This window comes from Quercus robur, chromosome 8 (assembly GCF_932294415.1).
Source record: "Quercus robur chromosome 8, dhQueRobu3.1, whole genome shotgun sequence".
In the NCBI taxonomy this organism is placed as follows: Eukaryota; Viridiplantae; Streptophyta; class Magnoliopsida; order Fagales; family Fagaceae; genus Quercus; species Quercus robur.
The window spans coordinates 35,336,100-35,360,215 of NC_065541.1; the positions used below are offsets into that span (position 1 = coordinate 35,336,100).

Genomic DNA, 24,116 nt, shown 5'->3' on the forward strand with positions numbered 1-24,116 from the left:
AATTCAATCTAGACAAAGTAAGTTCTAAACTGTTACAATTGTTCTTGGTTGCCAATCTACAAATATGGACTTTACAATATATATATATATATATATATATATATATATAGTAATCCCAAAATGGTATGTTGAAATAGGCAAGTACTGAAATGTTTCGTTTCAATAGACAAATTGAAATAGGTCCTAAATGGTATTTAGAACATTGATACAAAGTAACCATTTTTTAAGATTGTTTAATGCACATATCATGTAAAAACAATTTTCGAAAAATATCAATCACATACATATATTATATTATTATGTAGCTTTAGATAAATAACAAATTTTTAAGCAAAATAACACCGCCACAAATATAATTTTATCATATATATATATATATAGTTACATTAATATTTTTTTATATATATGTAATAGGTTTCTCTTTAATCTCATCTTCTCCTCTTCAATATATCCTCTTCTTGGTCGAATAAAACTCACCCAAGTTGTGAATCCCCAAATACCCAAGGCAACATCTCTTGCTCTAGCTACACAGGTATGTATTTTTTTTTTTTTTCCTTCTTTTTGACAAAGCTGCATCTTATATTGTTTATAGGACCTTTTGCTTTTTATACTTTGTGTTGTCTTATTATGAGCTAAACTTGCATTTAATGAATTTTGAGGAACAAATTTTTAAACTCTTTTAAGAAAGGTAGATTCATAGGTTGGCTTGCTTTCTAGATCATGATTTTTTAATCCTCTTTTGAAAAATTGGTCAGTTGGTATTCAGTTTAATGAGTAAATGATAGATTTGCATATGTTTTTTTCTTTTCTTTTTTATTTTATCTATTTATTTATTATTTTTTATACAAGATAGAGTTTCTATTCTAGCCTAATCTAAGTGTATATGTATCTAAAACTTTCTCCTGAAGACTTGAACCCTAACCCTTGCTTCCCACACCCTACAAGTACTTATATTTGTGGAGTAACCACTGCACCAAGGGTGCGCGATAGTGTTTTTCCAAATTGTTAGTTGTTCAATCTTCTTAGATTTGAGTAAAGAGAAGTAATTATTTTTGCTATTATAGGTTTAGTATGCTACTATTTCATTGCTGAAGTGGGTTTTTTGTAGGACTCCATATTACAAAATGAATTTAATCCATGTTGTGTGCTATATCATATCATGTAACCACGTTTGATAAGAAAATGTGAAGTGTATCTCATTAATATTTTAATAATAATCTCTCTCTCTCTCTCTCTCTCTCTCTCTCTCTCTCTCTCTCTCTCTATATATATATATATATATATATATATTAAAAGTCAAAATTAAGAGAAAATCCAATTAAATTTAAATTGGATTCTCAATTTTATGACATGTGTAGTCCGAACCAAATTCAACTACATTCACTATAGCCAACAAGTTTAAACTCTTTATAATTTTAACTTCCAATGTAAACCTTAGTAAAGTATTCACTTGGTCATCTTCAAATGAGTCATGCATGCATACATTAAAAGCAATGAACTTTGATTGAACCAGTTTGTGCGAGGAAGATTTTCACAAGTTAAAAGAAACTAAAACTACAGTGGCTTCTAAAATAAATTTTGTTTCGATGAAAACTAACTTCTATGTAACATGAGGGAAGATGAAAATAAAAATTGAAAAAAAGAAATAAGGAATTGAGAGAGATGGTGAGAATTTCGAAAGGGAAAAATGGGAAAAGATGAATAATGCAGGGAAATGGTAAAGGGGGGCTTGAAATTTTTGTGCCTTTTATTTTTATTTTTAAAATTTTTTACCTGGCAGAATTTGTTGTAGCGATCTAACGGCTTCAAAATCCATCAAAAGAAACAGTTTTATGAAGTAAAAATCCTGCAGTAGCTTTGTCTGCCGTAGCGTTTTTTACAAAAGTGATACGAACTACGCACGCGCTATTTGTGAAAAAAAAAAGAATAATGTTAAGATCATAATAAATCTCATAACTTTTGTCATAATCTGTTCACGTGATAAGTTATGAATAACGGAGTTGTGAACACACATCAACTTACAATCTTTCTCTATCACTCACAACTTGCTAAGTTAGCAAGTTGTGGCAGAATTTGCATAATTTATTGTGGCCTTACCATTAATAAAAAAAGAAAAGAACGCAATCAATCATTACATTAGAAAACTCAAGTAGCATCTTCTCATAAAGAAAGATAAAGGAAAAGAAAACTCAAGTACTAGGGCATCTGACTCTCAAAAAAAAAGTAGTAGGGCATCACTCATCAATGTGTCGGCCAACAACTTAAACTAGTCATTGGTTGCCTATATGTAATTTGCAAATGCGGAAAAATCTGTTAACACGTGGATTCACACACTGCTCCATACACTGCTCAAAATGTATTCAACTCATGATTTTAAGTCATAATATGTACTCAATTTGTGACTTTAAGTCATAATTTTATATTTGAAATTGTGACTTAAAATCATGAGTTTTGTGCATTTTGGGCTTGTGTGTGGATTTAACTAAGATGCTAGGTCCCTAGATATTCTTTGCCCTTTAGAGTAAGATTTTATTTATTTATTTATTATTTTTGGTATGGGATGAAACTTGAATTAAGCATGTATAAATTATTCGGGTTTCATAGTTTGTCAGTATATTTTTTTTATCACGAACATAGTTTTCAGAACTGGACCGGACTGAGAGGTTGGACCATGAAGACCGGGAACCAAGATGAAAGTCGGTTTTTTAAGCATAAAGAACCGGATTTTTTGTTAATTCCATGAACCGTTAAAACCGGGGTTGGACCGCACAAACCAGTGAGAATCATGCGGTCCAACCCCCTAGCAATTTTTTTTTTTTTTTAACAACTTAGCAAAATTTTATTCTACTTAATTAAATTATCCATCTCTTACAAGAAATAAAAAAAAAAATTATAATTAAAACCCTTCAAAGATATTCAACTTTACTTCAAAAATTAATCATAAATTTTAATGTTTTCGTGGTTATTATTTTATTTTATTAACTTTCTTATTTAATTATTAAATATATACTTGAAAATTATTAAATTTTCCTCACATATATAAATATATTGTCAATTTTGCTAGTTTTATAAATTTAATATCTATATTTAGGCTTTAATTAATTATTAAATTAATTATGATGTCATCACGGTTTGACCCTGGTTCAACCTCTGTTTAACCTCAAAAACCTTGTATTTCTCCCTTTTACAGTTCAATGAACGGTCCAGATCTGAAAACCTTGATCACAACCTTACTTGAACAAGTTCTGTTCTATAGGCTCGCATCTCTATATTTTTGCTCACTAAGCATGTCATATATAGGTTTTGTTTGGCAGTGGCAGAATTAAGATTTTAGTTTGGGGGGACAAAGTTACAAGATAAGATTGAAAACAAGATTAATCTAAAAAATATTAGTTTGCATCAATAAAAATAAATAAATAACTATAAAATAAATAAATAAATAAATAAAGATAATTAATTCATATTAAATAAAAATTAATTGAATACATTAATTAGTGTACTTATTTACAATTCAAGAAATTAATCAATGTACTCAAAATAAACTATGAGTTTTTTTTTTTTTTTTTTTTAGAATACTAAGTATTTTTAACACACACATGGGAAGAGAGGAGAAGGTTTTTTTAAAGAAACTTACAGTAGTGTATATCTAACTCTTGCATACACAGTATAGACTTTAAACCTTTTTAACTCACACTTATTTTCCAATGTGGGATTAACCTACTGTTTTTTCTTTTGAAAATACTAAATATTTTTAACACACACACACGGAAAGAGGGGAGAATGTTTTTTAAAGAAACTTACAGAAGTGTATATCCAAAAGGGCCTTATAACTCTTGGATACACAGTACAGACTTTAAACCTCTTTAACTTACACTAATTTTTCAATGTGGGATTAACCCACTGTTTTTTCTTTTGAGAATACTAAGGCTGGGTTTGGATTCAGCTTTTGCGTTTTATGTTTGCGTTTTCAACAGTTTTTTTTTTTTTGAGCCGGTTTTGTTGACTTTTCCATGGTGAACAGTGCATCCGTGCACTATTACCCACAAATTTCACTTTTCAGCAACTTTTTCATTAAAAATGGGTCCCACGGCACTATTCACACATTTAAAAATTATTTTGTTACAGTATTTTCAGTTTTCAATTTTCAGTTTCAGCAAAATAAGTTCTATCCAAAAAAACTCTAAGTATTATTCTCAAAAGAAAAAACAGTGGGTTAATCCCACATTGGAAAATGAGTGTGAGTTAAAGAGGTTTAAAGTCTGTATTGTATATCTAAGAGTTAGGTCATTTTGGATATACCCTTTTGAATATACACTACTGTCATTTTCTTTAATAAAAAATATACCAATATATTTGAAAAGTTGTATAATAACTCGTTGGGCCAATGGCTACGGACCTGCTACTTTGAGTTGAAGTGGTGAGAAAATTTTAAACTTGGTTTGGTAGAAGATTGTTTTAAAAATAAAAAAAGACTTAAGAAATGTAGTGGTACGAGAAAAATCAATTTCAATTATTTTGAAAGATCAAGTGTAGTGAGTTAATTTTTATGTATATGTTATCTTATATACAAAAACTTTTTTAATTTTTTAATAGATAATAGATAATATTGTTTTTATAATCAAAAAATTTCACTTCATCGTTAGCTTAAAAATAATGGTACAATAAGTATATGAATTAGTCAGAACTATTTCAACGTGGTCACATTCATCCCATTGCATGTTAACTTTGAACTGACATGTGGTGTGCTCTTTGATTACTGGCATTATGAGTGTTGGACATATATTAGTTTAAACTAAATTCATTAACCTGAGAAGAATATCATCTATCAAAAACCCTCTCTCTAGTCCTCACCCTCACCTAATGAAAATATGGCTGACTTAAAAAACATTCTGTTTCTTGACAAAAAATAGAGCATATCTCCTAACATGAAAGGCAAATAGCACTATTTGGATAGCCGCCAACGAGTGTAAAATTTGTAAACCAACTAAAACCCTTCATCTCTTACTCACTAACATGTTATGCTTATATCTGTATAGGGAGAGAAACTAATCTAAATATCCAACAGTCAAGTAGTTTTGGTGGAGTTCACCCCCCCCCCCCCCCCCCCCGGCTCCACCCCTGTTTAGCACTATGGAGTTAGATCTTCATTGCTTAAATGAGTTATTTATTGTGTCCCATATTACATTGAATTTTCATTAAAATAAATACAATTTTCTACTGATTGAGTAGATTTTTCAAATATTTGAAAGTTCCAATTATAATTGTACATATTTTGAGTTTACTGTTTGTATAACCCATTATATAATTACTACTAAAATAAATAAATAAATGGAAAAAAAATTATTCCCAAATAATTTGATCATTTTTTCTTTCAATTTTAATTTTTTTAATGTTTATAAATTTTGATAGCTTATAATTTGTGAATTTGGGGCTTTTTATGTATATAAATATGTTGTGACGGTTACTTATGGTTCTACAATATTTTATGCAAACACACTACGTATATGTATGTATTAGGGTTATTAATTTAGAGTTTCAAGTGTCTCACTAATAAAAGGCAACAGTAAAAACAATATATTAAAATGATTTTATTATATGGTGAACGAAAACGCATGATAAATATGCTATGTCACTTATTATACACCACATCCTTTTTTTTTTTTTTTCCCCAAACATATTGTGACTCTTTAATAATCGAATTCTCACATCCTCAAAAAAAAAAAAAAAAAAGGTTTTAAAATGCTAACGTAGTTGAACTTTTTTTTTTTTTTTTAATAACGCTAGCTTATTCCATACTCTTATACAAAAAAAGTCAATAATGAAAAACTGTGATATTCCACCTGATGATTGCATTAGAATTGGGTATGTCCAAATAAACAGTCTCCAAAGTAGCATAACCACGAGCCAACCTGAAAATTCCAGTTCCTGAAACCACTGATACTTCCCTATATTTTTGGTAGAACCTGTCTGCCCCTTGAATTTCAAGGGTGCTACCATTGTACTTCTTGTTGGTGAACACAAGTGACATCAATAGGTGCAAGTCAGAGCCATCCAATGCTGAGTTCACATAAATACCATGAGCCCTCCCGACCTCAGATGAGTTCCTCTCAATAGCCACTGTCAACTTGTCGTCAGTGGCAAAGATCGTTCCAAACCCGAGGATCCACCACCGCTTGTGAGGGATGCCAGCGACTGGGGTGGCGGTGGCATTTGCTCCTGTCTCCCAGTCTTGCATGTAGAACATCATGTTGGTTTCTTTGAGTTTTTGGAACTGGTACTTTGAGGCCTCTATAGATGTGGCTAGAGTTAAGAAGAACATTAAGGACAATATGACAATTTTGTTGCCATTGTGGATTGGACTAGCAAAGTTGACAAGCAAGCTTTTAGGAGTTAATGAACTTACTTGTGTGATGTGGAATATTGTGGCTTCATGGGTTGGGTTCTATTTATAGAGAGAGAGAGAGAGAGAGAGAGAGAGAGAGAGAATATCCACATGCACGGCGGTTTCTCAATTGGTTGGTTGTCTCTGTAGTCAGCTACCGCATGGTTTTTCTTTGGGCTTATAATTCGTACATAGTCGCCGAACAGTTTTGTGTCAATCCAAACGATATAGCGGTGCATGCACTTATGCACTTTCCAGGAAATGCTGGAACGAATCATTACATCAAATGCCGAAAGCTCTTTTTAAACAGCTGAAGATTATAATATCATTTTTTTTTTTTTTTTTTTTTGATGATGTGAACAATATCATCTTTTTGATCTCGTTTCTGACCAAAATGATAACTAGGACGATAAACAAATTGAGGCAAAGTGAGTAGGCCTGCTTATGAATAATTTGATGGGTAATTCAATATTTGGTTTTTGAGAAGAAATTTGATATTATTTTGCACTTAAGTCAAGTTTGAATTTATTTTAAAATAAGATAAAATTTTCAAAGTTAATTCATTTTATTGTCGACTTACTTATGAGCTACTTAATATGTTTGAGCTAACGAGTTTATTTAATAAATCATTATTATGTCTATGCATGATCTGTATATAACAGTTAAAGTCTAAAAGAAAGTTCTTTTTCTTTTTTTTTGGGTGAAATGCACATGAACTTTTCATAAAGAGGTTCATTCGATTACGGTCCTAATAAACAACCTCAATGTTGCTATTTTCACTTTAGGATTGAATGGAACAAAGTATTGTATATACTTAAGAAAATAGCCAAATACTCAAAAAAAAAAAATGTCAGAATGCTTTTATTTATAAGAAAAAATAAAAATAAAAGAAGGATTAATCTCATAAGAAAATACGATGCCTATTATTAGTAACTACTAACTAGTAATCGCTATTAACGAGTCACCAGGCAGTACACTTTCGAGTTTCGAGTCAAACAAATCGCCTGGGTATATTTTCAAGCACTAGGGCATATGGTCGCCAATAATGGTGGCTTTTTACTGTGTTTCTTCTTGTCATATTATAAATGATTATTAAGGGCTGCAGATTATTGAAAGATGGTGGGTAGGTGTTAATCTACCTTGATTTTTTAAGGGATGCGATTGCTAATAAAGACAAGAAGAGATTAGATGGGAATGGATAAGCATCCCTTATATTTAAACGAGTAATGTCTAAGGAAACGACTTTATTTTTTCCCTAGCTTTTTCACAACTTTTTAGTGGTAGGTAGGATAACAATTTTTTTTTTTTTTTGAGAATGAGGTAAGATAACAAGTTATGATTTCAGTTTCATTTTTACATAAATTCACCATAAATACTATTTTTTAAATTTAATTATTACAATATGTAAGAAAATATTTAAATTATGAATGCCTTATTTTAAATATTAAAAGATATAGTTAAATTACTAGACTCTTCATATAATTAAACACCACTTTTGAGTATTTTCAATCAATCACAAAAAATTATGAAGATATCTGTGACCCTAAATTTATTGGTTTTTTAAACCAATAAATATATCTCAAAAGCCCACATTAATCAACTCCAAATGCAGTCCATCTAATGTTTGAACCTCTCTAAACTGATTGTAAAAACTGGATAAAGACTTTTCCTAATAACTCAATGGCGCATATGTTTAGAAAAGCTAATTACTGTGCTGACCGTCTTGCTTGTATGGGAGCGGAACTTAACTCTGATTTTCAATTTTTGTATAACCCACCGAGTGTGGTGGTTGATTTGCTAGCTAGAGTAAAAGCAGGATTTGTTCGTTTTAGCAGACTTATTGTTCAGTAGTTTTAATTCCATGCGTGGTTTACCCCAAAAAAGAAAAAATGCAGTCCACTTATTGGCTCAAACAGTCAAAGGGACCAAAATGACAAAACCGCAGCCTTTAACGGTTTGAACCAATAATTTGACTGCAATTGAACAACCCCCCTTACCCCACCGCACAAACAAACAAAAGCCACAGTTCATATATATTATTATTGTTATTATTTTGGCCGTGTTTATTATACATTCTACGCAAACAGCTAAACACACAATGGCCAAAACCATTTAAAACATGACTTTAAGTTGTTATTTTAGGACACATATGATTTTAGGACTCATATGGTGTATGTGTGTTTAAACAATAATTTTTAATTTTTTTAAAAATATATATAAAAATATATATAATATTATTTAAAAATTAAAAATGTGTTTAAATTTACATACCAACTAACACTAATTTAAGTACATTTTCAGTTTGTTTTGAGTAATAAGTGCATATATATATATATATATATATATTTATTGTGTGCAACATATTTTTTCTTTATAGTCCAATTATTGGCTCAAACAGTCAAATGGAACAAAATGACAAAACTGCAGCCTTTGACGGTTTGAACCAATAATTTGACTGCATTTGAATAACCCCCGCCTTACCCCACCGCACAAACAAACAAAAGCCATAGTTTATATATATTATTATGAATCAGAAATTAAAAAAATTATCAATATTTTTTAATTTTTGAGAATATTTTTTCTAAAAATAAAAATTATTGTATACCTTAAAGGCATACATTAGCAAAATCTTATCATTATTGTTATTATTTTGATCGTGTTTATTATACATTCTACACAAACACACAATGGCCAAAACAATTCAAAACATGACTTTAAGTTTTGATTTTAGGACCTATTTAGTATGTATATTTAAACAACAATTTTCAATTTTAAAAAAAAATATGTGTGGATAAAAAAAAATGTGAAACTACGTGTAATTTTATTTAAAAACTGAAAATATATGTTTAAATTTGCGTATCAAACGAAACCAATTTAAGAATATTTTCAGTTATTTTGAGCAATATGTGTATATATATATATATATCGTGTGCAACATATTTTTTCTTTTATTATTATTATTATTATTATTATTATTATTCTTCGAAGGATGTTGAAATTATTGTGAAAGTTGGCTACTAATCCAAAACACGGTAACTGAAAGTTACAGTGTTGACTAGTGACGACAATCTGTCATATATTTTTGGCTTGGCTTTAAGAAAATGAAACAAAAACACATGAATTTTATAAAATTTCCCACCCTCTTCAATGAGGTCTAGAAGTTCATTTCTAAATATAATATTTGATCATTTGACGAGAAAGAATTGTGCTTGTTTGATTTTTGTTGAACCATGTATATATAATTTTTTCAAGTCTTATTTTTTTCAAGTTACAAATATGCACTTACATTATTCACCTTTTAAAAAAAATAAATTAGTAAACCACAGAAAATAAGCTATACTAAACTTCACTTTATTATTTCCCTTTGCTATATGGTGCAATATTATACAAAATGCAACATTATTGATGTCTAAAAATTTGAAATAGAACCTTACAATTCTATATTTGAAAGGTCCTAGATGGTCAGTCGTCTCTCTGAACCCCATTGCTCAGCTAGGGTTCCTATAGTGATATAGCCGTACGTATAGGGCATTGTCCTAGTATAATATAAACTTCTAACTCTTTCAGCGAGGGGCTTCTTTTCTTGGTATGGATTGAATTGGGAAGGATGTGAACGATGAAAAAATTGGATCATTATTATTCCAGAAAACGTAGACTCTTACTGCAAAAAACATTGCATAGCCATTGAGAATATTGTATTACAATTAATTAACAATAATCAAAATTTATTCCTTATACATCAAGACACTGTTAAAACAAAATATTACACTCATTTTATTATATGGTAAACAAGAAAAAGGACAACTGTGGGTGTTCACTTATTATACCACCACGTATCAGAAACCTTGACAGTTTTTTTTTTACGCCTATTACATACTAAGTTTCCAACAACTTAGTAGTGGAAAACTGTGACATTCAACCTGATGATTGCATTAGAATTGGGTATGTCTATGTAAACAGTCTCTAGAGTAGCAAAACCACGAGCCAACCTGAATATTCCAGTTCCTGAAACCACAGATACCTCCCTATACTTTTGGTAAAACCTGTCTGCCCCTTGTATTTCAAGAGTGCTACCATTGTACTCCTTGTTGGTGAACACAAGGGACATCAATAGGTGCAAGTCAGAGCCGTCCAATGCCGAGTTCACGTAAATGCCATGAGCCCTCCCGACCTCAGATGAGTTCCTTTCAATAGCCACTGTCAACTTGTCGTCGATGGCAAAGATTGTTCCAAACGAAAGAACCGACCACCGCTTGTGAGGGATGCCAGCGACTGGGATGGAGGTGGCATTGGCGCCAGTCTCCCAGTCTTGCATGTAGAACATCATGTTGGTTTCTTTGAGGTTTTGGAACTGGTACTTTGAGGCTTCAGTGGATGTGGCTAGAGCTAGGAGGAACAATAAGGACAATATGACAAATTTTGTTGCCATTTTGGATTGGGCTAATAACTAAGATAACAAGAAGCAAGCGCTTAAGAGTGAAAGATGTGGTGAATATTGATGACTCGGTGAGGATGCATAGTGTTGAATTTATAACACGAGAGAGAGAGAGAGAGAGAGAGAGTATCAACTTGGCTAAATGTTTTGATTGTCAATTGTAGGCAGCTACCACATGGGATTTTCCATAGGGAGACTTACGTACTAGCCTAACAGTCCAAAATGAAGTACAGTTTCCAGGAAATGCTGGAGCAAATTGCTTCAACAACCGAAAGTACTTCTTCAGAGATTTTAATATTCGTATTTCGTGATTGAATGATTAAATTTATTAAATTTTAATATTTTAATTAATAAAGATGTACTTTTAACCTATACATAAAGGAAAGTGCTAAAAATATACTGTAAAATAATTAAATTTATTATATTCAAATAACTTTATCTCTTAGTACAGTTGGTAATTTAACCGACCAAGATAATAATAACTTGGACCCTAGGCATATCGAAGTTTAGTAATCTTTTGTTGGCTAGCTGGAATTGCATAAACAATGCCACAGCTGTGCCTACAATAAACAGTATCCATGGCATCAAGGCTAAGCAAGTTGAAAATAGTCAAATACAGGCGGGTCAAAAATAACAAAGTCAGTTTAGTACTACAGTTTTATATTTTCGAGTCAAACACTAGGGCCTACGGTTGCCCATAACGAAGGCTTTTTTATCGGTTCCTCTTCTAGTCATATCAATAAATAATTCCTCTTCAAGGCTGCAGAATATAAAAACATAGTGGGTTGTTGTGCGTGAGTTTTTTTTTTTTTTTTTTTTTTTGGGAGAGATAATGATGGGCCCTATAGAGGTATTAATCCCATTTATTCTACCATGATTTTTATGAGATAAAATTGTTAACAAGGTAAGGTGAGATTAGCTAGGAATGTACAAGTATGCCTTATATTTGCTTTTTAAAATAATAAAAAAAAAAGTAAAATATTATTTTGGTTCTAAACTTTATCAAAAGTTTGTTTTTTATCCCTTAACTTAAAAAAAAAAAAAAAAAAAAAAAAAAAAACTTCATTTTCTCTCCTTAAAATTTTGGAGAAATTCATTTTTTTGTCCCTAAACTATTATAAAAAATTTACTTTATGTCCTTAAACTATTAAAACAAATTTACTTTATGTCCTTAAACTTGACTAAAATGTTATTTTTCTTCCCTAAACTATTTTAAAAAGATTATTTTTTATCTCTATTTTTGTCTCTAAACTATTAAAATACTATTTACAAAGTTTAAGGATAATATATATATATATATATATAATGAAGTTTAGATACCTAAAATAAACATTCGGTAAAGTTTAAGGACCAAATTAGTACCCAATAAAAAATAAAAATAGGCCTCATATTAATCTTTCAAATTTAGGCTTGCTAAAAGAAACTGCAAGTTTAAGAGAGAATGTAAGGCCATGAGTACTACTAGAACTTTTAGGCTCTGTTTGGATTTATTTATGATTGAATGGTTAATTGTCATTATTCACATATTAATTCCTTTTGTTTAGTAGTATAATGATTGTGGTCCCTTTGCCTTGTATTTTAGTTTCTTCCCCTTTATTTATTTCTCCTTTGAAAGTGAAAACAGGAACTTCTTAAACTGAAGAGGACCTCTCACTCTTACAGGATGGAAAGCAGAAACTTCTTTATCAATAAGAACTTTTGCACCATTGGAAATTTCCACGACAACTAAGCAAGCTGGAATTATAGTGTTGGATGCATACTGCCAAGAAAGGAACAAGTATGTCCTGGACCTCGTAAGTAAAGTGAAGTCTTTCGGATATGATTTGAATGCTTATCTATACTAATCTACAAAATTCCTCCTATATGGTCACTAGAACACGCACGAGATTGAAAATGCGTCTCCTAGATGATTATTGGCAATGGCAGATGAATTACAGGACAACTGTTGTAAGAAAATAGTCTCAGTTTGATATTAATAACCAACCCCATTTCGGAGATTCTTTTCCCAACATTGTAGCGCTTTGGTGTAGGTACCTTGGGAGTGGAATTGATTTGTTCTAGTAAGCGTGAGAATAAAAGTTCTTCTTACCTATCAAAAAAAAAAGTGTGAGAAATGAAAGTGTTAATACGACTGAGGAAGTGGATGGCATGGATAAATTCCTATGCATCTAGAAATCTTTGTAAAGCATACCTGAACCTTTTGTAACTTTGTTGGACCTATTTTTGGTGAAATGTAACAATATTGTTGACTTGAGAGAGCACCATAAATTCATTCTTATCTTGAATTCAAAGCTGTTTTGATGTTTCATAATCTATTTTTTATTCCACGTTGTAACCCCAAACATTCTGATACAAGTATCGGGTTTGATTGTAGGATCGATGTAAATTTTGTTCAATAAAAAATTTAAAAATTTATGTAGTTTTTGCTTAATCTATGATGGTCATAATTTGTGATTTCCTATGGAATATAGTTTCCTCTTGAGGCATAATCATATATTTTGCTGGTTCTTCATTCGGCACCGCTGCTGTTGTAACTGTGTATGGATGAACTACTCGTATTCTCACAAGAGCAATGTTTACCATTTGCTTAGTAGTTAGTAGGGATATTCTTTTGAGAATTTTGGGTTGCTTCAGCTGTGATCTATTGTTTAGTCTTTAAATAGTAAGTGGGCAAACATTTGAGTTTAAATTACATAGTAAAATCCTATTTTTGAGTTAATTCATAGAGTCACTCTCCCTATTTTATTTTTTGGTTTTTTGGGTCTCAATTCTTCTTTGAATCCTCAAAAATTAAATTCATTAACTAAGTAAAATAAAAAATATTAAAAAATAATAATAATAAATGAAAAAAACACTCAAAATTCAATATTTTGTTGATTTTTTCAATAAACAAACAAACAAAACATTTTTTCTTATTTTAATTATTATCATTGAAGGATGGTTTTTTTTAGCATAAAAAAGAAAAAAAAAAATATATATATATATATATACAATCATAGACCAATGTTGATTATTTAATTCGAATTAGAAAATATATATATATCAAAAAAAAAAAAAATTGCACGTTTTAGTCATATAATTATTTAATCTAACAAATTAATCATAGACCAATATTGCAAATCAATTTTCAAATAAGAGTAAATTTTTCTATTTAAATATATTTAATCATTTCCTCTCCTTCTCATCTTAATTTTTAAAACATCCAAATAAGAGGAAAAACTAATTATTCCCCTCCCCCTTACTTAATTTTAGAAACATCCAAATAAGGTGGAAGATAACCATTCTCCTCTACTCTTCTCCCCTCTACTCTTCTCTCCCTCCAAACTTCCAAACATAGCATAACATACTCTCCCTCCCTCTATTCTACTCCCCCTTAATCCAAACATAGCACAAATGTGCGAGTGAATCAATGAAGAATGAATATTATACTATATATCGCATTTGAATTTTATATATATATATATATATATTTATATATATTGTATATATAGGTATATATATGGATAGGTTGTAATAATGATGTTTGAGTTTGGAGAGTATAATTTCGTAAAGTGAAAATTCTAGTTTTGGAATTTTCTAAGTGAAATTAAAACTAAAGGATTTTTGATCGATCGAAGCTTTTGCTCAATCGATCGAAATGATGAAGAAAATAATCTTGGAGTCACTAGATGATTCAATCACTATTCGATTCCTGTTCGGTCGATCGAAAAGAGCATTCGATTGATCGAAAGGAACTCTCTACCAATCGAAACTCGTAAAACTGATTTTTCTAAAGAATTTTCTGGTATTTGTTCTGAATGTTTGAAGAGGTTTCAAGCCTTGTGAATAGTTTTATGAAACATTTTGACTCTCCATACATATCTTTTGATGAAATATAACCCTATAAGTATAAATAGCGACTTATGTTCACTTGAAAAGTAACTAAATCCACAAAATAGTAAATTAAAAATAAACACAAGAAATCTTGTGGTTATTCTCTAAAATTACTATCTGTAGAACCCAACAACTTGATTGTATCTTGTGGACAAATTTGCGATAACCCTTTAGTAACAAAAGTACTGTGGGGGTAAATATTATCTAAGGATAACAATTCCGTGCTTCCAAATTATCTATTTTTGTTTATCTTTTGTGTTATCCTTATTCTTCATTTATTATTTTGTGTATTATTCCCTACAAAATATATATATTCACTTTAAAAACAAGTCAATTTGAGTTGGCTATGAGTTAACCCGAAATGGAAGTTAATTGGGTCGGGTCCAATCTACCCGTTTATACTCCCAAGTCCTAGGTTGGATATTTTTCTTTAAGTCTAAGTCGAATTATTAGACTGGATCTAATTTTGCTAGGTCTACTGCCTACTGCCATATAAGTATATAACAATCTCTCATATATTTTGGCTTGATTTTTAGCAGTAAAACAAAAGCACATGAATATTATAAAATTCCCAAACCTCTTCAATGAGGTCTAGAAGTTTATTTCTAATTACGGTATTTGATCATTTGCAGAAAGAGTCGGGCTGGTTAATTCGGTTTTTCTAGTTTTTAACACATTTGGTTGATTATAATTTCTTAAAATTTTACTTTTTCTAATTATAAATGTACTTTTATTCATCTTACTTAAAAAAAAAAAAAAAAAAAAAAAGTAATAAAATATAATAAACTAACCACCGAAAATAAGCTAGCTATGCCATACTTTACTTTATTATTTGCCTTTGAAATATGGTGCAATATTATACAACACGCTACATTTTTTTTTTTTTTTCATATTTAGAACCTTAGAATTCTATGTTTGAAAGATAGATGATGGGTCCACTTCGAACCCTTAGTGCTCTTGTAAAGGTATAGAGCCTTGTAGAAGCTGTTAACCCTTTCAGTGAGGGGCTTCTTTTGAGGTATGTATTGGAATGGAAAGGAGACGAACAACATAAATGGATGTAAAAATTTATGGACTATGGGAAAATTAAAAGCTAACTTTAACGGAAGAAGAGGAACTTGATCTGCCGTAGCAGAGAACAACTATGAACAACATTTGTAAGAGCGTTTGTAAAAAATGCTAGAACAGACGGAGATATTGCAGCGCAGCATTTATGATGACTGCTACGGATTGTTTGAGGTTTGAACGTTTGTTGTAGCAGTCTGTGAAAAATTTTCTAAAGAAGAAAACTAATTCTATTATCGACTAAAAAAGATACTGATTCAAGTCATTACAATGCCTCAGTTTGACATTTATACTAAAAGAGAGAGAGAGAGAAAGAAGCAAAAAAACTAATCATGTGTAACACATTCACAGTACTTTTTTTTTTTTTTGGAAGGGATTCACAGTACTTTTTTTGTCTTATCGAACCATAAGTTCTATACTTTTATACTAATCATACCTTCTTCTTTTTTTAATGGATAAAAACTATTACACACATATTTTTTAAACTGAATTTGTGAGTTAAAAACACGATTTCATTTTAAAATTATGTCTTCAATTTACGATTTTAGTTCAAAAAATCGAGTGAGTTATAGAATATGTGTAACAAATAATACTATTTAGTAACTATGCTAATCATGCCTTTAAAGGCTTAAAACTGGTTAAAGAAAATCTCTCGTCTAATAGTCATGTCGTCTTTTCACACTTAAAATAAATAAATAAAGGCCAAACAAATCCTTAATGACTTTTAACCCTCCCAATTACAGCTGCACAAAAAGAAAATACAAATTAAAATATTAATAATAAGTTAAGCTATAGAATTATTCTCTAATATACTTATATACATTACATAACTATTGAGAAAGTACAAAGCACATACAATGGAGAGTACTTGAGTAACAATTAACAATAATCAAAATTTGTTCGTAAAACATCAACACATGCATATACATCAAAACTAAATATTACAATTATTTTATTATATGGTAAACCAGAAACATGACAAATCTGTGTTGTCACTTATTATACACCACATATTAAAACCTTTTTTCTTTTTTCTTTTTTTCCTGTACCTTAATTGGTTTAAATGCAAACTTAATCTAGCAAGTTGCTTTGACGACTAGTATTAATTCCATACAAATATACCAACAACTTAGTAATGAAAAACAGTGAGATTCCACCTGATGATTGCATTACCCTTGGGTACATCATAATAAACAGTCTGTAGAATAGCATAACCACGAGCCAACCTAAATATTCCAGTTCCTGAAATCACTGATACCTCCTTATACTTTTGGTAGAACCTGTCTGCTCCTTGTATTTCAAGGGTGCTACCATTGTACTCCTTCTTGGTGAACACAAGTGACACCAATAGGTGCAAGTCAGTACCGTCCAATGCTATGTAGCACGGGTGCGTTTCCGGATTTGGGTGTGGGTGTGGCGGGTTACAGCGATTAAAAAATTATTAAAAAAAGTTTATTTATATTTTCTATATATTTTTACTATTAAAATATTTTTCAAAAACACATTACTATGCTTGATTCACAAAACAAAGAAAGAAGAAGGCAAGAAACACATTAGTATGCCTCAGAGGTGGAAATTTCGGCTGTTCCGACTAGATTCAAGGCCGATTTCAGCCTGTTTCAACCGTTTCGGCCATTTCTGTCGCCGGCTGATATGGCCCGATTCTAGCTAAATCGGCGCGAATCGAAGCCAAGTCGGCGTGAATTGAGTTGAGTCGGTGCGAATCCGAGAAAAAAAAAAAAAAAAAAAAAAAAAAAAAAAAAAAAACTTAGATGCGACACCGACGCCCTGGCAGCCGCGTCGAACGCCACACCCTGCGTCGGGCTGCGTCGAACTCCGGTGCAACACCCTCCCAACCGTGTCCGTGCATCCTAGGTCCAATGCCAAGTTCACGTAAATGCCTTGAAGCCTTCCAACCTGGGATGAGTTCCTTTCAATAGCCACTGTCACCTTGTCATCAATGGCCATGACTGTACCAAACCTAGTGACTTGCCATGGCTTGTTAGGGATGCCAACAACGGGGAACACTGTGGCATTGAGGCCTGTCTCCCAGTCTTGCATGTAGAACACCATGTTGGTTTCTTTGAGCTTTAAGAACTGGTACTTTGAGGCCTCTATGGATGTAGCTAGAGTTAGGAGTACTAACATTAAGGACAATGAGACAATTTTTGCTTCCATTGTACGTGTATTTGAGCTAACTAAGCTAGCAATTAAGCAAGCTCTTAGGAATGAATGAACTTGATTGTGCTGAGGGTGCAAGGGGTTCGATCTATTTATAATGAGAGAGAGAGAGAGAGAGAGAGAGAGAATTTTCACATTCATATATGCCAAATTGCCAGGTTGACTATCAATATTATCAGGGTTACTTACTTGGTAGTGACTAAATTGTAAGGAATTTGGTATCTCAGAGCAAGTTAGCAATTAGCATTAAACGTTAATTTTTTTTTGTACATTGAAATGAATAATTTTACATGTCCATCATTGATTGGCAAAATACCATTATTTTCAGTTTTCACTTGTCGCCTGGATTGTCATATTAATTAATTAGGTGCACCGTGTAGTTTGGCAGAAAGTTTCTTGTTTTTTTATTTATGCTATCTCAATTTAAAAAATAAAAATTAAAAAAGAAGTATAGCAAAAACAGTTTTTTTCTGAAATATGTTAATAATGAGCTTTCTGTCACCCTTAAGCACAAAATCTACCAAAAATTATATATTTTTGCTTCATGTTTAGCAAATAAACTGATAGGCCACAAACTGAATAACCCCTTATGATAAAAATTAATTAATTAATTAGCTAAGTTATTAATTAATCAATTTATCATGCAAATGCGTGATAACACAAACAAATTACCAATAAACTAATTATGCAGCGGAAAATAAATAACACGGTGATTTGTTTACGAATGGGAAAAACTAACGGCAAAAACCCCACCGGGTGATTTTCAGGTCACCACTCCAGAAACTCCACTATTATTATAGCAAGCGGTTACAAGTAAAGGAATCCCAAGTACCTTACCAACCTACAGTTGAACCCTTACCCCAATACCCAATTGGACTTGTTCTGTAGTGACAATTCCCCTTTTCAATGCACGGCTCCCAAGTACGTGACTAACTAATTGCGCGAATCCTAGTACGCGACTCCAATCACCAATTAAGAAGGTTGTTCGCTGCAAAGTTCTTCAGTTCATCCACACGATGAATATCAAGAAGATGCTTGGTTACAAAACCCTATGGTGCACATATACAGCAACTTCTTCAAGAGAAAGAGATGAACTGGGGCAAAAACTTCGTCTCCGGTCACAATTTGTATGAACAAAGTTTGCTCAATGCTTGTGCAACTTGTGAACTGTTTGATGGCCCTTAAAACAATCCTTTTATATGTCTAGGGTTAGGAGAAAAGATAGCCCAAAGACATATTCACGGATCCCAAGAAAGTCAGATCAGTATTCTGAAATTCTTTAACCTCGACAGATAGGAGCTATTGAGCAGGTGTCGAGCACACGAGGCTTGAACAGCTTTCTTAAGCTCGATAGATGCAGCTGTCGAGCCAGCTATCGAGTTTTAATGAATTTACACTATCAGCTTGTTTTCTTGGACAGACTTGAAGGCTTCAACACTTGATCTTGAAACATGGTTTATTAAAGTATTTAAATACATCCTAAATCTACCCAAATACAAGTAAAGTGTGTTTTGTCAAACGATAAGCCAATTACATAAAACAGTGGCATATGTTCCTAACAAGTGAAACACATATGTCCTAACAATCTCCCCATTTGGCAATCCGTGACAAAAACACAACAAATAAATGAACATATGAGAGAAGTCATAAATCACTCAACTCATATTCACTTGTTGAATACAATAAAATCTATCCTAACACAAACTCTTGAAAAACTTTGCAAGAAGAAAGTTTATGGCAAGTAGACTTTGACAACCTGTATTTCTAAAACACTTTAAACAAAACTCATCAAGGCATCTTTGTGTGAAACAGAAATAATAGATTGCATACAAGTAATAAGAAGCATGTGTATAAAGGGAGAAAAGAAACAACACATGAAAGGGTAGGTGAAAGAAAAACATACACCAATATAAAGAAAGAGATAAGTACAATGTATGTCTATAAATGGTCACAAGACCTAATGTACAAGAACAATGTATTTATAAAAGAAAGAAAAGAAAAGATACATAATATCCTCACTACATCCCTCAAAACATATCAACACTCCCCCTAACAAAATGATCCTATACTAACTCTCCCCCTAAGAATGACTACTCTCATATCCAAAACTACTCCCCCTTTTTGTTACGAGTGACAAAGGGTAAGAGTGTCAAGTAGACATCTCATCGGTAGAGCTAGCATCTCATCACGAGGCTCTGTGATAGAGTTGTAGTGAGAGAATGAATGCAAAACAAAGGTCATCACCATGTTCATGAATCTAGGACCTTTAGCAAAAGGTCTACATGATGTAAACTGACGCTCACCCTAAACAGAAGGGCGCTCACAGAAAGCAGACATGAGCTCATCCTTGGACACAGTCCTCAGACGCTCACAACTAGGATAGTCAGGAAACTCTATCCTAGAGACCTGAAGCACATCTGCAACAAGTTGCGGTGTGATAGGAATGTGCGTACCTTAAACGCGAGTGAAGAAAAGAGGTACTGAATGATTAATCCTGTGCATGTTGGAGTAAAAATCCTGGATAAGCACAAGAGGACAAGTGACTAGGACGTCACATAGTGACTCCCATTCCCGATTGTGAATGACAGTGGGAAGGTCAGTGTCGGCGAAGTCCACCAAAATAACTTGGCGTTCCGAATGAACACCTCGTCTAGAAAAGTTCTCCGAGAATGCCTTGTGGGCATCATCATCAAGGAACCGAAGAGAGAGAGGAGCAGAATCAGAAGATGAAGAAGCTCCGGAATGAAGAGGATTCCGAGTTGGAGTAGATTTACGCTTAGGTGCCATAGACACAACTATTGTAAACAGAAAGAGAAAGAAAGAAAGAAAGAAAAGACAATCAAAAAAGTCCCAAGCAAATTAAATATAACCAGTATATTGAAAAGAGAGTACGTATGCATGGGAAATGCATGACCATGTGACATGCAAAAGAAATTTCATCATGGGCTCAGCCCAATCCAAACCTATCAGCACACAAATAGATAGTACACATCTAAATGCATGACAATACTATTATAATGCTAATGTGATGCAATGTATGAGGTTTTAAACTCATTTAAGTGAAAACTCATCCCAAAATTTCAATAATAACTCGTCAATTTTGAAAAACCCCAAAATTTTTCAAAAACCCCAAAACCTAGGTTTCAAAACATGAAATGCATGAATATGAAAAGATTAGAAGCTTACCAAGAGAAGAAAAAATTGAAAAAGCTTGAAGAAACCTGAGGAACAAAGATTGGAGTGAGATGAGATAGTTTGGGAGAGAAAATAGAGATCTATCGAGAGAGAGATCGAACGAAATAAGGCTCGGATCGCACGAGGAAGAATAAATAGTGCCTCAGTAAATCTCAACAGATGAAGGTGTCGAGAGGTGTCGAGGCATCTTTTGAGGAAGGTATCGAGAAAATGGTCTTCGACAGATACAAGTATCGAGGAGGTGTCGAGGAACAAATCATCAGATACAAGAACAGAAGCTCGATCGATCCACCAAGTGTCGAGAAGCTATCGAGGAGGAAGGAACTTTCTCGATTGATCCACCAGGTGTTGAGAAGTTGTCGGGATTGTGATAAGAAAAAGCTGAAGAAGCTCGACAGATAGCAAGGTATCGAGGAGGTATCGAGGAGGTGTCAAGCTAGCTTTTAAAAGCAGTTTTTCAAGATGTGAAAAACACAGACATGAATGCAATCCAACATGCAACTCAACCAATGATCCAATCAACATATTAAGCTCTCAAAATCATCTCTCAATAATAATTTTAAGCACATGGATCTTCAAAAACACACACACACTAAACAAGTCTAACCAATTTTATATTTCAAAAACAAGTCAAGACAGTTTAGTGAGCATACATTAACACATGTAAAACCTTGTGATGGCAAATCACATTGTACCCGCACATGTATCAAGAGTAGCAAAGAATATTGCGTGTTGTGTGTGAAAAATATCGCAAGATTGCATAAGTGTATACATGTTATGACGATTTGAGATATGAAAAAATCACTTTAACTCACACACAATCATAACTGCTTGATGGGGACTATCACCTTCGAGGTACATCCTATAACTCCTCCATTTCCTAGAATACACGCTTGCAATAATTTTTTTTAAAGCATTTTTTAATCTTTTTGCTTTTTATTTTCTTTGCATATCTTTCTTTTTAAGCATATCATGCATGTGCATATTAGAGAAAGAAAAGAAATACACAATGATATTTGACATTCCAATTTTACTATGCCTAAGCACACAAATGTCATTGACATTGCACTTTTGCTATGCCGAAGCATACAGGTGTCATATTATGATTGGCGGGCAACAGTGGTGAGATGGTTATTAATGCCTTTCTCTTAGGATTTTTTAGTCATTCCTATCAAAAAGAGTGACACGAGTGTTAAGTACAAGAGATAACTTAATCTTACTTATCATTAACAAGAGCCACAAAGATCACTTGCTTAGTTGTGCATAGAGATGCTCATCTAAGCTACAAAAGATACAAAATTTAGAAAATTTTGTTTCAATGGCCATCCAAGGTACACAAATACCAATGTACACAAAACACACACTGTTTTTTGTATTTTTCTGATTTCTTTTTCTTTTTTTTTTAATTTTTATATCAAAAACAAAATAATCAAAACTGAAAACAAATAAAAACATGTTGAACAAAGCAAAACATAAAAACTAGACTGACTCAAAACAAATGAAAGCAAAACACAAAAAAAATGTATACACAAAAACAAGAAGAGAGAAAGAGAAAAGTGATAGAATCACTTGGAGCCATTTTCCTTCCACACCCTGGAAGAACCTTTCCTTTGATTAAACCCTTGAATCGGCGGCAAGGGGGAAGAATTAAAACCGTTCAAGTTTGAAAGGAACATGACAGCTTTGAGAAGATCTCCAAGTGGAGCAAGAGAGGATTGAAGCTGATTCTGGTTCCCAGATGCTATCATGCCATTGCTCTGTTGAGTGGCAAGCCACTTGTAGCAATTTGGTTGAGTATGACCAGCAGCTCCACAATGATGACAGAGATGCTGCTTCTTTTGTTTAGGCTTTTGAGAGTTAGCCTTCTTAGCCCTAGGGTTTTTAACATCTTTCTTCTCAAGCTTAGGGGATGCTCCTAAGATAGATTTACCCTTGTCTAAGTTCTCACAAACTAATTCAGTTTTAATCTTATTGTTCTCAATTTTAACAGTATTAGCAAGAGGAACAAAAATAGTAGTACTAGTAGAAACAATATTAGAGGAAGAAAGACCATACCTTAAACCTGTTCGATCTTAAGTAGATTTCTGAATGTTGAGCATCTCATCAAGCTTTGCACTTGAAGTCCTCTCCAATTGAGCTCTGACTTGAAACAGTTCCGCTTCAAGCTTCTTGGTCTTCTCAGCGAAGAAATTGTTCTCGAACCTCAGTACTCCAATAGTCTGATTAGTCTCATCAAACTTTGTGGAAAGCTTCTTACGGTCAAGTTCCACATCACTGAGTTTCATGGTGGTTAGCCTATACAGTTTCTCATGCTTCTAAGAAAGCTTGTATAGTTTCTCATAAGCTGTATGGATGTCATCTTGATCATCCATCTTCTCAAATCTGGATTCCACCAATTCCTCTTCTTCAACAATCCCATCAGTAGGATTAATAGTGGCAGTGAATGCATTCAAGATTCCGTCATCCTCATTGTCGGAATCATCCTCAGGCTCGGTGTCGCTCAAGGTAGCAGCAAGTGCCTTGCTCTTCTCAATGCTCTTGAGATAAGTAGGACACTCATGTTTCATGTGACCGAAACCTTGACACCCAAAGCACTTAGGTCCTGCGGGAACAATGTACTGACCACCTTCCTTAGCATCCTTCTTCCCTTTGTCTTAGCCATTAAACTGAGAAGAGCTGGATTGCCTGCGGTCCTTGTCGAAGCCCTTTCCATTTATGTTCTTCATAAACTTCTCGAACTGCTTGGTGATGTAGGACTTCATCTTGGAATCTTCATCATCTGAAGACTCATCTATCTCACTGCTCTTGGCCTTCAACGCCATGCTCTTGCTTTTACCCGACTTGCCTATTCTTGTTAACCCTAGCTCGTAAGTCTGCAAGTTTCCAACCAGCTCAGTCAGAGGAATCTTGTCAATATCCTTTGATTCCTCTATTGCCATGATCTTGGCATGGAATCTCTCGGGTAAAGATCTGAGCACTTTCCTC

General features: G+C 32.7%; 3 protein-coding genes across 3 annotated transcripts; all 3 read right to left on the reverse strand.

The window, feature by feature from the left end:
* Positions 1–5,564: 5,564 nt before the first annotated feature.
* On the reverse strand, positions 5,565–6,568 carry LOC126695332 (dirigent protein 22-like). Its single transcript, XM_050392031.1, has one exon. It carries the CDS (start codon positions 6,317–6,319, stop codon positions 5,813–5,815), a length of 507 nt encoding a protein of 168 aa, XP_050247988.1. The 5' UTR covers positions 6,320–6,568; the 3' UTR covers positions 5,565–5,812.
* A 3,522-nt stretch (positions 6,569–10,090) lies between these two features.
* LOC126695333 (dirigent protein 22-like) lies at positions 10,091–10,902 on the reverse strand. The gene has a single exon (XM_050392032.1). The coding sequence runs from the start codon at positions 10,809–10,811 to the stop codon at positions 10,275–10,277; it is 537 nt and encodes a 178-aa protein (XP_050247989.1). The 5' UTR covers positions 10,812–10,902; the 3' UTR covers positions 10,091–10,274.
* A 5,982-nt stretch (positions 10,903–16,884) lies between these two features.
* On the reverse strand, positions 16,885–17,933 carry LOC126696207 (dirigent protein 22-like). Its single transcript, XM_050392981.1, has 2 exons — positions 17,613–17,933; positions 16,885–17,079 (listed from the first exon to the last, which is right to left on the reverse strand). The coding sequence occupies exons 1-2, from the start codon at positions 17,931–17,933 to the stop codon at positions 16,885–16,887; spliced, it is 516 nt and encodes a 171-aa protein (XP_050248938.1).
* Between the last annotated feature and the right edge of the window lie 6,183 nt (positions 17,934–24,116).

Bases quoted from the DNA above. Each gene is read 5' to 3' on its own strand.
- LOC126696207 (XM_050392981.1), bottom strand. From the start codon at position 17,933: ATGGAAGCAAAAATTGTCTCATTGTCCTTAATGTTAGTACTCCTAACT. The intron at 17,080-17,612 runs GTTGGGAGGGTG...GTGTTCACCAAG, and splicing joins ACCTAGGATGCACGGACACG to AAGGAGTACAATGGTAGCAC.
- LOC126695333 (XM_050392032.1), bottom strand. From the start codon at position 10,811: ATGGCAACAAAATTTGTCATATTGTCCTTATTGTTCCTCCTAGCTCTA.
- LOC126695332 (XM_050392031.1), bottom strand. From the start codon at position 6,319: ATGTTCTTCTTAACTCTAGCCACATCTATAGAGGCCTCAAAGTACCAG.